Source organism: Anthonomus grandis, chromosome 2 (genome assembly GCF_022605725.1).
Source record: "Anthonomus grandis grandis chromosome 2, icAntGran1.3, whole genome shotgun sequence".
Classification (NCBI taxonomy): Eukaryota; Metazoa; Arthropoda; class Insecta; order Coleoptera; family Curculionidae; genus Anthonomus; species Anthonomus grandis.
Genome location: NC_065547.1, coordinates 46,405,363 through 46,422,647, shown reverse-complemented (window position 1 = coordinate 46,422,647; position 17,285 = coordinate 46,405,363). Strand labels below are relative to the sequence as shown.

The following is a 17,285-nucleotide window of genomic DNA, read 5'->3' as shown; positions in this document are numbered from 1 at the left end:
ACTAGAACTAGCGAAGAAACAGAAGATTTTAGTAAAAGAGAAAATGTAAAAGAAAAATGGGAAAATTTTTTAAGTCAACTTGGCAATACGGTCAAGAAGTCCATTGATGATGATCCAGATGGATTTAGACCAGCAGTTGAAGTTTGCATAAACTCGTATAATAAAAATATCAATTCTTCTTCCACATTAATGAGCTCGTTGCATAATGCTTTTAAACCTTGTAATTTTCAAGTCGTCAGATCGTCTACACATCAAAAAATATCCAGAAAAGGAAAAAAAAAATATCGGTGCAACCTACGTCTACCGCAAGAAGGCAGGTCCATGCTTGCGGACGTAGAAAACTTCAAGCTGGGAGGAAAGTTGCATCTTTGACAAAGAAAAAATTGAAAGCCCCTCATAATCTGCAAGCATGTGTTCAACAAAATATCCAACTAGCAGATAACAAGTTTGCAAAGTAGATATGCAGTGGAAGCACGAAATAGATAATAAATAATTGTCCTTATCTCCTCTATCTTTTAATACGCAATATGAATGTTCCTCATTTTAAATAATAGTATTATTTTTTGTTTAGTTTATGGAGTATTTATTTTATTTCTCTATAATTTACTATTATTTACTTGACAAAAACAAATATTCAGTAATGGCCTATAGAACAAAGCTTATATTAATTAGCAAACATTAAAATATTCTATTGCCTAAACATATAATAATGTATGTACGTTGTACGGATAGGTAAATTTTCGTTTAGAAAAACGTATTAAAACAAATTATACGTTTGGTGTATTTTTTTCTGTATGATTCTAACATTTATTTTAAAAATTGATCCCACTTTTAATTTGAGCTTTGTAACGAAAAACCTACTTTTATATGGAATACTACAAATTTTACTATTTAAATAACCTTTCGTTTTCTTTCTCTAAATATACAGTGAGAACGCGCAAGTCCGAACAAATTCGCCTAAAATTCAGGGATTTGTATTTTTTAAAAACGCTCGAACATGTCGATTTTTATTTCTACTTATCTTTATTAACCAAAAATTAGTTGCAACTAACTTCATTTTATATTTCTAGATTTTCTAAATCTACTGTTGATTCTTGACACATTTTGGTAAAGGTCTACTTTCAACTGTTTTTTGAGTAACCGACACGTTTGAAAAGTTTTAAGCATTTTGAAAGACTATAAAATGGAAACGGTTTGAAGTGTTTAATAATGATTATGATGATACCAACTACTGGGTAGAACAAAAAAAACAATTTGTTAGCAACTTTTGAGTATTCTGTCACTGATATCATAGCATACCTTATTAGCAACTAAGATATGAATGTGAAAGTCATTTTTCTCCAAGTTTATATTTTGCATTCCTGCAAAATGTCTTTTTTCAAACATCAGTAACTCAAAAACAATAATTTAAACTATATCCATAATATATTAAACAAAATATGTCGAGACTACGCAACTTTTTGTCATAACCCTGTACATAAGGACGCAATAAATATACCAATATTAAAATATTATAGATCAATATTGTAGGAACACCTTTTGTATCTGTATTTTTTTTAGAAAAACTTAACAGTTTTTTATATAAGGGGATAAGAAACAATAAATGGCATAATTTGTACACATTATGCGATGTCGAACGCTATTTACGAAGCCTTGGTTGAAACAGTGCGTTCACACGCGCTGTTTACGAGTCGTCTTCGGGTGAATATCGGTTGCGATATGATACGCTAGATACGCCCCCGGGGTCTCACTGTTACCCAGTTTTTCCTATTTTTCTTGAGACTTTATATTGCCCAAAGAAAGAAATGATTAGACTCGTCTATTTATTACAATGAATAATTTTCACTGCTATATTAATGAAAAAGCACGCATGCACGTCTAACTATAGTGATTTATAAACCAAATGGTTTCTAATTTAACATGTGTGAACTAAAGGATTTTTTTATTCAAAGTTTTGGATTCAGAAGGTCAAGAATATGAAAAAAATAATTGGAAATATACGGTTTTCTGCAATGGTCCTGCTTTCAAACTGTAAGGGTTTGGGTTAGTTTAATCACTTGAAAATTATTACTTAAATTATTGATATTGATTGATTGAAAGGAAGCACTTTTAGAAGTTCTATTTTGAAGCCCTTTGAAATTTTTCAGTTTATATTAGTGAATCTATGTATGGGGGACATTTAGGTCTACAAATCTTGCATTAAAGTTCTGATGGATTTAATGTTTAGAAAAAGTAATTTCTATTTTTATGACTACACAACTCTCGGACCTACAGACTATAGAACTTTTCCTGTATCATTATTTATAGCATTATATGCTTTATTGTTCTAAACATTTGTTATTGTGAACAAAGCTGTAAAACAAAAAAAAATGAAATAGGTGAGAACAAACAACAAAAAATATATGAAATATACACACAAATAACATAAAGTGCCGATAAAAACTAAAACTAAAAAAAAATTTGCCTAGGCAATGTGGAAGAATTTTTTCTAGAAATAACTCGCTAGCGTTTCTAAGTTACAAAAAAACTACTGTCAGCATTGCTGATGTCCTAAATATAACATCAAATTTCAAAATGTATGCTGGATATGATGGAATTTCTTCAATAAGTGGGCCAATGAACTTGTCTTGCCCCTATACAACACGTTATTAATTCATATAAGCATGTACGATAATCAATGATTTAAAACATTCTAGATTGAAATAAAACGATTGTATTAAATCGGAACATTTAAGGCTATTTAAGGGACAGATAATATCAGTAGTATTTCTAATTTTGATCATTCAACAGCAGTGGAAAATTGCAGATACTCTTTCGGAATGTTTTTGAATTAGATGTATTTAAAGCCTTCAGTAACATAAATAACATTTGTTTGGAAAATTTGAAGAGATATAGAGTGAAATATCATTAATAACTTCAAATATCTTGACGACTTAAAGGTTGTATACAGTGCGGCTCTTAATTGTACCCCCTCCCCCCGTATTATCTTTTACGGAGAAAGAAACGGATAATCCTAACTAACTTACTTAAAAGAGTAAAACTATTATAAAAAAAAACCTAAAATACACATATAAAACTTAGAAATAACCACAAAAGTATTAATAAAGTACAGACACTGACTAGGCAGGACTAACTTTCAATTTGTTGCTAAATTCGTTGATATCATAGACGACAGAACTTATAATAAGCCGTTTTAGCTTATTTTTAAATATATTGAAGTTATCTATTCATTTTAAAGAAGCAGGCAGTTGATTAAATAAGCTAATCCCTTCATAAAATATTATATTTTTTAAATGTTTCACGGCAGCTCTTATTATATTTCAAACCAGAAATCAGTCTCATAAATCTTTTCTGGAATACAAATACGCTTTGTGCCTCTGATCTATTACCCCAAACAGCAACATGTGAGGTCAAGAGAGGGTACACTATCCCATAGTACACACTCAGTAGACCTTTCATTCCTAGATGCCTTTTAAGGGTAAATAATGAATAATACTAGTAAAATAAATATTTTCATTTTTTTTCTAAAATTTCCAAAAATAATTCGTAATAATGTAGTGGTGTGTTAATTTTGCTGGCCAGTGTATAAAAATTTCAAATTTGGCACAAATCATTAGCACCCTAAATACTATTTTTTGGTCCCTAGTATTTTTTGTCAATGTCAATGTTACATTATTATCATAAAAGTTATTGTTCCACACAAAATTATTTTGTTTACCAATACCTTAATTTAAAAGCAATATTATTTGTATCTTCATTTAATCGAGAATATCTGATTCACGTCTCCTTGCTAAAAAAATTGAAATTATTTTCATTTACGGTGGAAATGGTAATGTACGTAAAAGCCAGCTATTCAGAAGAAAAACAGGTTGATATTATGGCAGCTATGGTAAGAGATCCACAACAGTCTACTTCTACAGTTGGTGTACGTGTACATGTAACTTCTGATTCTGTCAAAAGGGTACTTAAAAAACATTAAATCTCCCAATACCAACATCAGCATTAACCAAGAACTCAATTTTCTATGAGGTAATAAAAATTTTCAACCACCTACCAGAAAACATCAGAGGGGCAACTTGTCCTAAGATGTTTAAGTGCCATTTAAAGAAACTGCTGTTGACAATAGATAACTACTCCTTGCTGGAGTTCTATAGTGACTCATTTTAGACCTACTTGTTAAAAATTGTGATTGTAATTGAGTTCTTTACTCAGTTTTAACATGAAATTGAAAGGAAAAAAGTTTTTAATTGTTTGACATCTTAAGGTAGGTAGTTTAAGTGTAGTTTATAAGTGGCTTTGTTTACGACATGTTTATGTTGAACAATAAAGCATTTTTGACTTTGACTAAATTTCATCCATATAAAATTCAAACAGTTCATCAATTCTCAGAAGATGATCCTGATCGACTTATGGAATTCTGTTAATAGATTAGGTATTGTAGTATTTAAGGTTATTAAATTTATTTGTTTCTGAAAAATTAATAATCACAAGCGATAACTAACGCACACAAGTGTATATTTCACACCTAGGCGTTACATCAACTTGAGTTTGTAATAGTGATCAGGAAAAAAATTCACAGTTTCTAGTAAATTAGTTAATAAATCAATAAATGGGTGTCAGGGTTTACTGATCCCTCCAAATAAATAAATAAAATAAGGAGTGCCTGTAGGAAATAAAGGACTTTGCCTGTTAATATTTCTGCCAAGATAATGAAATCTATCTTTAAGTTGAAGCAAATAAAGTCTTTGGAATGTTAAAAATGTGTGAGCTGGCATATTAGGGAATCACATTGTGGGGTCTCTCTTTTTAGACCAAAATTTGACAGGGGACCTTTATTTAAACATGTTGGAAAATGCAGTACAACCACTGATCCTTGAGATTATTGAAGACAATCCTCAAGAATTTGCGACGCTTCACATTAGCAGAAATGTGACTAATACTTACCCTAATCGGTGGATTGGTCGTCGAGGGCCTACCGAGTGGCCAGCCAGGTCGCCCGATCTAAACCTCTGGACCTTTTTTATGGGGCTACTTAAAAAAAGTCTACGATACCCAGCCAGAATCTGCGTCAAAGAATAATTGACGCATGTCGCATTATTGATGTTGCCACTTTCCAAAACGTTCGGGAATTGTTCTCCAATAGATTATTTTACTGCCTTGAAGTTAATGGTGCACATTTTCAACATCTTTTGTAGTGAAATATTTACATTTCTGTGTTAACTAAAGTTTAATTATTTTGAATCGAAATAAAAATGCGAAAAATAAAATTTTTACAGGCTGTCATTTTGCCATGGATTTAATGTAGTAATGACTTAATATTCTAGGGCGATAAAGCATTCATTCTCTATTTATATTTATTTTTTAACTTTTGCAAAACGAGCTAGGAAACAAAAAATAATGTTTAGGTTGCTTATGATGTGTGCCAAATTTAAAATTTTTATATAAACGCCTTCAAAAGATGAGAGGGAGATAGGACAATTAAGAGCCACATTGTAAAGGGTGTCCCAATAGGAACGCACGTTTTGAATTGCGCAGCATTCTTTTTTTATCGCAGTATGTCAAAAAAAAAAACTGAAAAGAATAATGTAAACAGTTTGCGATTAGTAGCCATGGAACGATATACGGTCGAACAACGAATTATTATTGTTAACACACTACAAATATGGATAATGTTTTGCGGAAATAGTTCGAAAATTGCGGGGCGTTTTTGGTCGACACGATGCACCAAATCACACGACACGTCGAGAATAATTGATAACTGAACAAAATGGTTCTGTCGTGGATGTAAAAACATCAGTGCGTCACCGTACTAGCCGTTCTGTTGAAAATATTGCCGCAGCGCGTGAAAGTGTTGGCGAGAATCCGGGAACATCTATCCGTCATCGTGCACAGCAGTTGCACATTTCGAAGAGCACTACCCACCGAATTCTAACAAAAGATCTTCATTAACATGCCTATAAGATTGACCCAAGATTATTTACATAACATGACATAAGATTGATTGATTCAATTGACCCAAGAATTAAAGCCAGTGGACCATGCGACGCGCCGTACATTTTCTTCTTGGCTATTGCAAAAACAACAAATAGATGTCGATTTTTTCGAAAAAAAATTTGTTTACCGATGAGGCACACTTTCACCTTAATGGCTTTGTTAATAAACAAAATTGCCGAATTTGGGGCGAAGAAAATCCTAGAGTCATTCATGAGAAGAAAATGCATCCATTAAGAGTCACTGTTTGGTGCGGACTTTGGACAGGTGGAGTAATTGGACCGTACTTCTTAGAGGACGAGGCTGAAAATGCAGTTACCGTGAACAGCGAACGCTATCGTAATATGCTCACTGAGTTTTTATGGCCTCAATTAAATGGTATGGATACGGGCGGTATGTGGTACCAAAAGGATGGTGCGACATGTCACACTACACGTGAAGCAATTCAATTGTTGCAAAGAAAGTTTCCCGGTCGTGTCATTTCACGGAATGGAGACCAGAACTGGCCCGCAAGATCATGCGATTTAACGCCTTGTGACTTTTTTCTTTGGGGTTTTTTAAAATCTCTCGTATACGCTAATAACTCAACAACAATTCCACAGTTGAAAAACGAAATTAGACGTATTATTAGCGAAATTGGGCCGCAATTATGTGAAAATGTAATTGAAAATTTCTCAAAACGAATAAGAGTCTGTCACGAAAGTCGAGGCGGCCATTTGCCAGATATTATTTTTCACGTTTAATTGCAGTGTATTAGCTTTGCATTAAAATATAAATAACACTCATTTTAAAATAAATTATGACTTATTTACCAATTAAAACGTGCGCTCTTATTGGGACACCCTTTATATCTTACATACATTGGTATTAATTATTAAACACAAATATTTTAATTATTTAAATTATTACACAAATTAAGTTCCAATTTACAAATAGAACTAATTATCTAGTGCCAGAAAAATACCCACCAATACAAACATTTGCTGCTGGAAATGTTTGGAAAAAACTCATCCAGAGAGTGGCTGATTTTCTCAGTCAAAAAATTCCTTTCTTAAAAATAAATATACTTGGGGCATTTGGTATATTATGGTGCAAGTGATTATACACATCTGGCAAGCATTGTAAATAACGTTTCTCTAATAAAATGCTGTTTGGTGAGCATTATATGGGTATTATATACCTGGACAGATCCATTTGCTTGAAAAATTGGTTTATTTTTATATAAATAAATACTTTATTCAAGAGTTTAAATTCCAATGAATGTAAGGATTTTATTCTCTTTAAATGAGTCTTTAAATTTAATATTACTAATGATCCTGATGGCATACTTCTGAATAAGAAGTACCCTTGAAGCTAGAGAACTCAGTCCCCACTTCAGAATCCCATATAGCATAAAGCAATGAAAATTAGTATAGGTAACATAAAGTTAAAAGAACTGCTTTACCACAATTCCGTGAAAGAAATTTTAACAAGGTTTTAATTTATTGGAAAGAATAACTGCATGAAAATTACATTGTAGATCATGGTCAAAAGTAATGCCCAATAGTTTAAAACTGTTTGATGAAAGTAACTCCGTTTGTGTATCTTTAATTAAAATAACAGAATTTACTGCCTGCCTCAGTCAATACTACAATATAGTCTCCAAGTTATTATTTGCAAAAGATACAATTGAAGTGCTCGGAGCAACAAGGTACATAAGCAACATTTAGTAACTTTTGTGAAAAACGTTGGACTTTAGTAAAATAAAACTACACTTTCTATTACTAATAAAATACATTCAAAGATGATAGTCGGTAACTCTTAGTACAAAAGAAGTTTTATAAATTCTTTAGTTATAATAAGAAACACTCAAGTTTAAAAATATTATTAAGCACATTTTTAAATATCAATAGTCTTTAAAAGTACTTACCGTGGCGAACGAATGCATGAAAACCTTTTTAAAATATAAACAAAAAAAACCTTCTTTCTAATTTGGTTTTCCAAGTGGGGCAAAAAATTCTCCATAGGGTTCAAATCAGGTGATCGGGCAGGCCAATCCAATACTTGAATTTTTTCATATGGCAACAAGTTTCTCTCCAATATCTATATAGTTGTTAGCTGCTCCTAAGTTAAATTTTACTGTTTTTATACAAATTGGTTATTGGACACCCAAAAAATTCTTTTTTGAGATTGTTTAATACACAATTTTGTTTGGTTATCGTTATTTTAGATTCAGTTAGTCACTATCAGTTGGATAATAATCTCTGTTTGCTATACTGATTTGAACTAACATAACTTTTAGACAAATTGTCTGAATGCTTTGTTGTTGCCTGAAAATATCCAATTTACTCTGCATAGACAAGAAAGTAATTTGGGTTCTTATTAAATTACTTTAAAAATGACTCGTGACCTTTAAAGTCTAGTTAAATGATAAAAAAATCTCGATTTTCAGTAAAATGTGGCTTATGTACCTTGTAGCCTCAAGCCCCTCAATTCTTATAAATCAGATAACAAAAGTATTGAATTTAACTTCAGATTATTCACCCTTATAAATATCAAAAACTATATTTCCACATTTAATAATGAAGTCATTTATTTTATAAAATCATTGGTGTATTATAACCCATTCAAACTTGATTTTGGCATATCTAAAATCTAACAAGACCGTATTACCGATGGCCTTAACCCGAATACAACCAATTTGTATAAGCAAAAAATCTAATAATCAATTTGGAAGTGCAAGGTTTCATAATAACACAAGAACCGAAAACTTTCTTCTCAATATGGTATTGAAAAAGTATGTCGAACGAAGACACGATTTATATTATAGACAGTGCAGTTTTGTCGTAAGTGCGATGATTTTGTGGGGTTTTATTAAGCGATAAGCCTTAAAACTGATACCGGTTTTAAATATTTACTGCCAGTAATTTTTTCCTCCATGAACGGTATAACTAACGAGCATTTCAAGTGATAAAACACCATAATTAAAGTCAGTTTTAAAACATGCACAAGTCACATTAGCAGATTATTATTTGCATTCTGTATTTGCACCTATACAGGTTCAGTGTTTTATCAGGTTAGGAAAATAAAAATCTTCAGCCTGTCACACGTACGAACGAACTCCTTTACTACGAATCTTATCTTTAAGATTTTATTTGACTAACTGATAACAGACAATTGCTAATTTATATTGTTCTGCCAAAATCAGTGATTGACTGACATTAGCGTTAAGCACACTCATTCATTTCTATGGGTGTCAATTGCAGTGGTAAGACAATTATAATTTTAGCCTTTATACAACAAATCCCTTTTTTATGTACCTCAGGTTCCAAACCAGATGACTCCAAAATGTACATCAACAGAGGTCAAGATGACGAGATGGAGATCTTTTATTATCGCACCAGTCAAGTGAGGACAGCGCTTACCTACCTGGGTTTCGTACTCACTTGCGGCATTCTCAGACTGGTTTACCATTGGATACCCCATTTATATTTGTTTTCCACGTCTGTCAGTTGCGGTATCGAAGAAGCCGAGAAGATCTTGATACTGGTAAGTTCGAAATAAAATTAGTATAGTTCTATGGTTGGAGCCTTTGGTGTGACACTCAAATCACGAGACAGTTTTGAATATTTAGGTCTACTCTGTTAAACATTTAAGATACTTGTTGCACTTCAAAAAATTTTGGAGTAAGTTGGTCATTGAAGTTATATTTGAAAAATACATAGTGTTCTACCTAATGGTGATAGCATACATTGCCGAATAAAACTCTCAAGTAAATTAGATAGTAACCATGTTTGTTATAATTATACTGTAAACACTAATCAGCAAACAATTAATAAAGGAATGCACTAATCTATGCTCAAACTTTTGCTGTACTAAGCCTACTATGTATTGGTTCGACCAGAATAATAAATTAAAAAAAAAAAGATGAGCAAAGATGTATTACTTATTAAACAGGATATTGCAAAAGTTGAGATTTTAAAAACCCTGGACAAATCTACTTTACTACTATTTTCTAATAATATGCAGCGCATTAAGGATATGCAGGCTAGAAATAAAAATACTTAATTTTCTTGGTTATCAGTTAGTTAATTTATCCATTTGCTAAGGTCTAGTTTCTAACTTTGCTGGATTTTTATTCCTTTTTGTTCTTTAATTGTTTGGTTCATATTCTTTCAACCATATATATCATGATGGATTACCTTAATATCTATCATCCTATAACGTTAGGCCAATTGTTGCTCATTTTAAACAATTTTCAGAATATATACTGACATACAATCTTCACGTTGTATGCATGTTTGAAACATGGTGAAAAACTACTGTTCCAGACACTGATAATAGATAACTGGTTACACGCTTATACGTATAGACAGGGACGTTTTTAAACTAGATTAACGATAAAAACAGTTCCAATCTTGTTAACATCATTAGGGAAATACTTGTCGAGAGTAAAATAAACGGTTCTGATTAGTTAGTGGTAAAACTGTCTCGTGATTCGTAATAAAATTGTTTAAAAACAAAGTTGTAAAAGCGTGTCTTTGACAGGAATTATACAACGGGAAACATAAAATTTACCACGTGAAGCCCTTGAAAGTGTTAACGCCCGAAAGTGTGGCGAAAATGGAGCAGGACGACGACGTATTGCACCAAAATAACAGCGCGGAAGTGATGGTGCCGCAGTCGTTATCGGTGCATTTTGAAAAGGGTGATTTTCGAGAAGTTGATCGGTAAGTCAAAAAATTTAGTCGATTGTTGTGTTTATTTGAAATTGCTGCTGTTTGGTTACCTGTTATGCAAATTATGCGGTTTAGATGTTGAATTGTTAATTCTGTTGTTTTTCTTTTAACCATAAAGAAAAATGCTAATTGTTTTGTCTAGTTTGTCGTCATATGGTATTGTTTGTTTAAATTTTTATCATTCAAAAAATATATGAGGTTTTGCCTGTTTTAAAAATTGGTTTAGAATTTTTATTAGGACGTGATATAAATTTGCTTGGTCATCGTAGTCAATTTTCTAAAATAACAATACATATACAAAATATTTCCTTGGTTAAAAACGTTTTTATTAAAAATTAAATTTAACAGTTTTTTTAACTGAATGTATTGCATTTTTTAAGTGATTATGTAAAGTGAGATTTTGATGCTATTAGTAATTACCTTGCTACCATGAATTCGTATACTACTTTTGGTCAACAAGAAATGCATTGATATTTTTGAAAATACTCTCTGAATGATCTAATTTTTACCCCAGTAGCATGCATATTGAAGTCGTAATGGTCGAGATATTGTGAACTTATTTGCCAGGTATTTTAAAACTACATACAGGGATCTTGTCAGAAATACTTCTGATTAAATTTTAAATTGTAGGTCCTTTTCCTTTGTTGGATATGCTTGATGAAATTTGTACCTCATCTGTTCTTCTTAAAAACTGTGCGTGTTCTATGATGCCTTTGCTTCACCTTTTCAATTTTTGCTTGACAGACGAATCAGGCAAATTTTCTGAAATTTGAAGCTTTTTAGCACCAATTCGTAACTAGAGATTAGTATGCATTCAGTCTGTAGTTCCTAAGCTGTTTGATAGGTTGTTGTAGTTAGTAAATTGCTTAGATCATCATCGTGGTTTTTTTCAGGTTAGATCTATGGTGACTAACTTGTTGACTGATGAGTATGATTTAATCTTTTTTTTTTTTTTTTGAGAGATGTGTAGAAGAGACTTCTCAAAGGCGTTTGATGAGATTAGCCATAATCATCTCCTTATGAAGTTTGGGGCTATGGGCCGCGGTGAGACTTTGGTTTCGAATTTTGTCATAGTTTTTTGACTGGTCGCACACAGTTAGTCAGGACAAATAATTAGATTTTTAATGGTATTGATGAATCTTTAGGTGTGCCTCAGGGTTCGAATCTTGAACCCCGTCTTTTTTAACTCATTCATAAGACATTTTAGTGATGTAATTGTTCTTTCAAAGCATCTTGCTTTTGCTCATAATTTTAAACCCTCTTGATGCTGAGCTATGTCAATTGGATTTAAATAGTATTTATTTCTGAGTAATGTAATGGCAATAACATGGAACTGATTGCAAAAAAGTGTGTATGTATTTAGTTTGGTGGTTGTAATAAAATTATTAATTCTCAATACAAAATTTACAATAATGAACTTAGGTTAGTTGATACAGTTAAACATTTATGTGTTTTTGCTGATAAATAGTTAACTTTCTTATCACACATTGCATAGCCTTACTGTTTCAAATTACTTGATAACTTTTTGGTTCGTTCCTCGCTTGAGTATGAGTCTGTAATTTCGTCTCCTTATTATGATTGTCGTATTAAACACCTTGAAGCTGTATAGAGAACACTGTTAAAATTGAATAATTGAAATTCAAAAAAAAATTTTTTTATATATAAAGAGTGTATAACATACTCCTTTAAAAAGCCGGAAGAAAAATAATATACAGAAACTAAAATCGTTAAAATGATAAAACCAATACAAAAACAGACAAGAAAAAACATAAATTAAATCGATTTACGAAGACAGACGAATACTAATGTTGAGTCTATGACCAATTAAATGAGTGACAAGACGTATGATAAAACGTAGTTGTTGGCAATAAAATAGTCAATATAATATATAAAAGTCATAAACAACAAAACAATTATTTCATTACGGTCTTACCATCACTAATATTCTTATACTCTAGAGGCAAGTGAGTGTATATTTTGATCCCCTCATTGATAATTGAATGTTTCGTAAGAGCACTCTTGGAGATGCATAGGCCCAAGTTATTAGAATCAAATTTTGCTGTATGCGCATTCGTCTTATACTGGTTAACTTCCAACCAGTAAAGTAAAAGCCTTGCTGAAGTCGCAGAATAGGGCACTAAATGAGCCCATCACACAAGTTCATGAATAACCGTAATTGTGCTCCTTCCCACTGCACAGGATTTTGTTTTTAAACAAAAAATCAGTCCTAAATTCTACAATATTCTATAAGAATTTCCCTAAAATGCTAATAAATCTTCTAGCAAATAGACCAATAGAAAGACATTTTAAATATATCGCACCGAAACTGGTCAATAAATGACTTAAAACCTTGTGAAAACAGTGACTTCAATAACAAAAAGTGTCCTAGTCCCAAATGCGACTATATAAAATTAAATAATGTATAATTTTAAGAAATTGTCAAGTGATTGTTAATTGAAGTCCGATGATCACTGAACAATTTGTTGTTTTCAAAGTATTGAATAGCAATGAAATGATCTGTAATTTGTAACTTGGTCCTTGTCACTCCTCTTAAACACAGATGTGATAAGAGAGAGCATACGCATATTAATTTTAATACATTTACATATGTCTTTACCTTCAAATCGGTTAGATATAAAAGTCACATTTCTTAAGTGTTAAAGTGGTGGCGTGGTAGAACTTGACATGTCATTTATCAATTTATGAGCTATCTTTGCGAAATAACCATTAAAGTCAAGAACAACTTTGTTTTTTTACTTACTTCCTTTAAAATTTATAGTTTGCCACATACTTTTGCAAGGGTTACTGGAGGAGTTTATTGCTCTATCACTAGCTGCTATTTTTTTTACATATAGCAGGCACTTAAAAGTTTTGTTCTCAACTAGTCCAGTTGACATTTGCCCTGAGATAGACAAAGGAATGTTTTCCCCATATTTTCTTTATGCTTGATGAGTACCAACCAGTTCAGATCTTTTAAAACAGTTTTGAATAAAAATCAAATTGTTTAAGAAGGTTTCTTCTTGACTCTTAAACAATTTTAACTCTGAATGATGTCAAACTCAACACACTTTTCAATAGAACCTCACCAATTGTCACAGTTTTCTAATTGGTGACACTTGCAAAAAGTACTGATTTTACTTGATTCATCAGATGAGTCTCTTACATCTGTTGTATTATATCTCTTACATTATTCATATTTATTAGAATATTATTTATTATCCTTGAGTTTGTTCGTTTTCATCCAGGCTTTAATACTCGAATTACTATTAGTTAAGTGGTATTACTTGTATTAATTATTTTCTTCCACGAACAACCTCTCGATCTATTTGTCCTTTTGTTAATTATTCTTTATAAATAACATTTCTAGGTTTAAGCTGTATGACTGTAATATTTCCAGCTACATTGCAACTTGTTCTTTAGGTCTCCATGGTCCATGAATAGTCATATAGATATTTCTAGGTCCAGTATGATAACTATGGTTTTTACAAATCATCTTCATCATCCAGTATATTACAACATTGCTTGAACTTTGTATGTTATGAGTAATTTAATATGAAAAAGGAAAGCTCGTAGTTCATTTAATAATTAACTTTATATTTTGTCAATTTAGTCAAATCCTTATACAAAGTGTTTTTAACATGTTCAAACTTTGTAGGCTCATTTGGCGATATTATTTTTCTACTTCAGGAATCATATTTGATATTGATTTTACCATTCGATCCTCACAATTGGACACCCATTTTAATGTATAAAATCCGTGTTATATCAAAGATTTTGGTGCAACTAGATCAATTGATCTTAACAATTAAAACATACTTTCTTATCGACCCAAAAATCGAATTTCGTACGTCATTAATTAATAATAGTTTTTCGAGTATTTTGTGAGAGTTCACCTGTGTTTGCTCGTTGATCCAATAATTTATCAAATGTATTTCCCTAATTGGAAATTTAATACATATAAGCACTACTTACAAGCATTATGATCGTAATTAGTCTGTGTAACTGTAAATGTAAGAATGGATACTCCTACTTCTTACTCCTCTTTACTAGAACATATTAAGTTTGTATAGTCTGGACAGAAAGCAAGTTTTGTGCATTCAAATTTTGTGATTCATCATCTCACGTCTGTTTTAACAAATAGTGCGTGCATTTTTAAGATCCGACGTGTTGCCACTACTTTTACTAATAATTGATTACCCAAAGACAGCTTATTACTCCTGCAAAGAAATGAGTAGAGCACATGAATGGTTCTATTGCGCGAATTTATTTGTTTTTTGTTGTGTGTTTTGAACTTATTATTTTTATCAATACTCCTAGGTACATCCTTTCAAATCAAATCAAACATTTTTTATTTGGTTCAATTACAAATTTAGAGGGTTAGCATCGTTACAAAGAAACAAAGAATCTAATTAAACAGGCCGAAACATTGTCTAATAATTAATATGTAACATAAGAAAAATTTAAACGTAATTAATGAACATTTGAAAATAGGTCCAAACAAAGCAATTTCTTCAAAATTTAGTTAATATCCAGTTGCGATCCAAAAATTCCTGTAATGTGTATGGACACAGAGACATTAATATGCTCTTTATCCTTATTTTATTAATTTTTTTAACTGCATAAGCTAAATGATTATATAATTTAATAGAAGTAATTACGAAACTAGTGTGTGTTTTATTTAAACGAAGTTGATGTAAAACTATTAAAGACACTGTCCTAATATTATAGAAATGCAAATTTTCATGAATTTGGACAGGTTGGGTTGGGTTTTTAGCATAGAACAACCATTCAAAAATAAAAAATGCAAGGAAAAGAGAATATTATACAGTAATTGGCTTTGAAACATCCACATGTATGCTGTTCTAATAATTTCTTGACTAGAATACGTTGATAATTTTCTCATTAATACAATTATACTTGCAAGCTTTGAAGATTTTTTTAAAATTTATTAACAATGAATTTGCATTAAACCACTTTATTTGTTAATCAAGATATTCTTGCTAAACATACTGATTTTTCCTGTTTTATCATACAAGCCTTCGACGTAAGTAGCTATGCCTATTTAATAGCATATTATTTACTCTCTAAATTAGTTTTTTCCTTCTGTTCCAGGCTCTAATAGTCCAATTCCTAGTACTGCTACTTAAATGGTCTCTAAAATCTCTTGATTTTCACTAAAAACGTCTTGATCTTTTGTTGTTAATTATTCTTTATTAGTAAAAAGTACAATTCATTTGTATATAATTCTAGTCCTTTTTTGTTTCTTCTAGGTTTAAATTCCATAACTAATATTTGCAGACGTTTTGCAACTTTTTCTTCAAATTGTCTGATTTTCAAAGAAATTTTAGATCTTTTTGGTCCATAAATAGTCTGTGGTCATATGAATATTTATGGGCATAACTAGGGTTTCGACAATTAGTTTTGCACCATTCAAAATATTATCACATTGCTTGCAATAGTATACAAAAGTTGTATGTGGACGTGGGCAACCTAATACGGAAAAAGAAAATAAAACAGTTTTCAAACTTCAAAAAGTTCGTAGTTAACTTGATGTTTTGCCAGTTTAAAAGCAAATCCAATTTCTGTACGTATCGTAATATTTGATATCATTCTACTACTTGATCCTCACAAATGGAGTATAAAATCACAGTGATGTATAAAATCAATCTTGTATCAAAGATTTTGATGCAACTAGATCAATTGATCTTGAAAATGAAGTTCACTTGTGTTTGCTCCTTAAACCCATAATTTATGAAAGGTATTTCCCTATATGAAAATTTAATAAATCTATAGAGTATAAACATGAATGATGAGAATTTGATGCACAGTTTACAAGCATTACGGTCGTAATTATTCTGTGTAACAACATATTATGTTTGTATATTCGTTATATTCGTTATAAAATTTTATAGGGGTAATAGTTTCTCATAATTGTCTAGTATCGGTATTATCTCTCTTGAAGTATAAAAAATATATCCGATCATATAATCACCTATATTAAAAATTCAAGGTTCTGTAATATTATTCCTAGCATAAAAGATAATTTCAATTCAATGGTAATGTTCTCGTCTCGGTTCTAAATTGATACTTGTAACTTAAACTGATGAGTTATTTATGGTTTTTTAAGTATTTGGTTTACACACACCCGATTACGTGAGGAATTTTGATTAGTTTTATCGAAAATTAAAAAGGTTTCGACTGATCTGCATCATCAATTTGTGGCTTGAGTATTTGGGGTCACACTGTAGTCAAAAAAAGAGATTAAAATCTACAATTCTCGATAGAACTGTCTCAAAGTTCAATGATAAATGTCATCGTTCCTTTTCAGGAATGCATGTGTTTGAATAGCCTTTATCTCATGGATATTGTTTTGTTGGATCTTTTAATGACATATTTTTACTAATTTGTAAATGACGCATCATCGGAATAAAAGATTATTGATTGATTGCTCATTTCCCAGTATTTCCACATGTTTCGGTCAATATGTAACCAACAGCTTTTTTCTTATTTCTGACCAAGTTTTTTGCCAGCTTCCAGGTAATCATCTTTCCCAAACATTTTTAAAACAAGGATTTA

The 17,285-nt window shown here is 31.2% G+C and overlaps 1 protein-coding gene across 4 annotated transcripts in view; it reads left to right on the top strand.

The window, feature by feature from the left end:
- LOC126750361 (polyamine-transporting ATPase 13A3) overlaps positions 1–17,285 on the top strand; it is an 85,328-nt gene that overhangs the window by 26,043 nt on the left and 42,000 nt on the right. For 3 of the 4 annotated variants that reach the window (XM_050459946.1, XM_050459943.1, XM_050459944.1), the window contains 2 exons: positions 9,296–9,519; positions 10,519–10,700. In XM_050459946.1, the coding sequence (XP_050315903.1) occupies positions 9,319–9,519; positions 10,519–10,700 (383 nt within the window). In that variant the 5' untranslated portion in view covers positions 9,296–9,318. Of the gene's footprint in view, positions 1–9,105; positions 9,239–9,295; positions 9,520–10,518; positions 10,701–17,285 lie in introns of those variants that run through there. The other variant, XM_050459945.1, reaches the window with a different exon arrangement.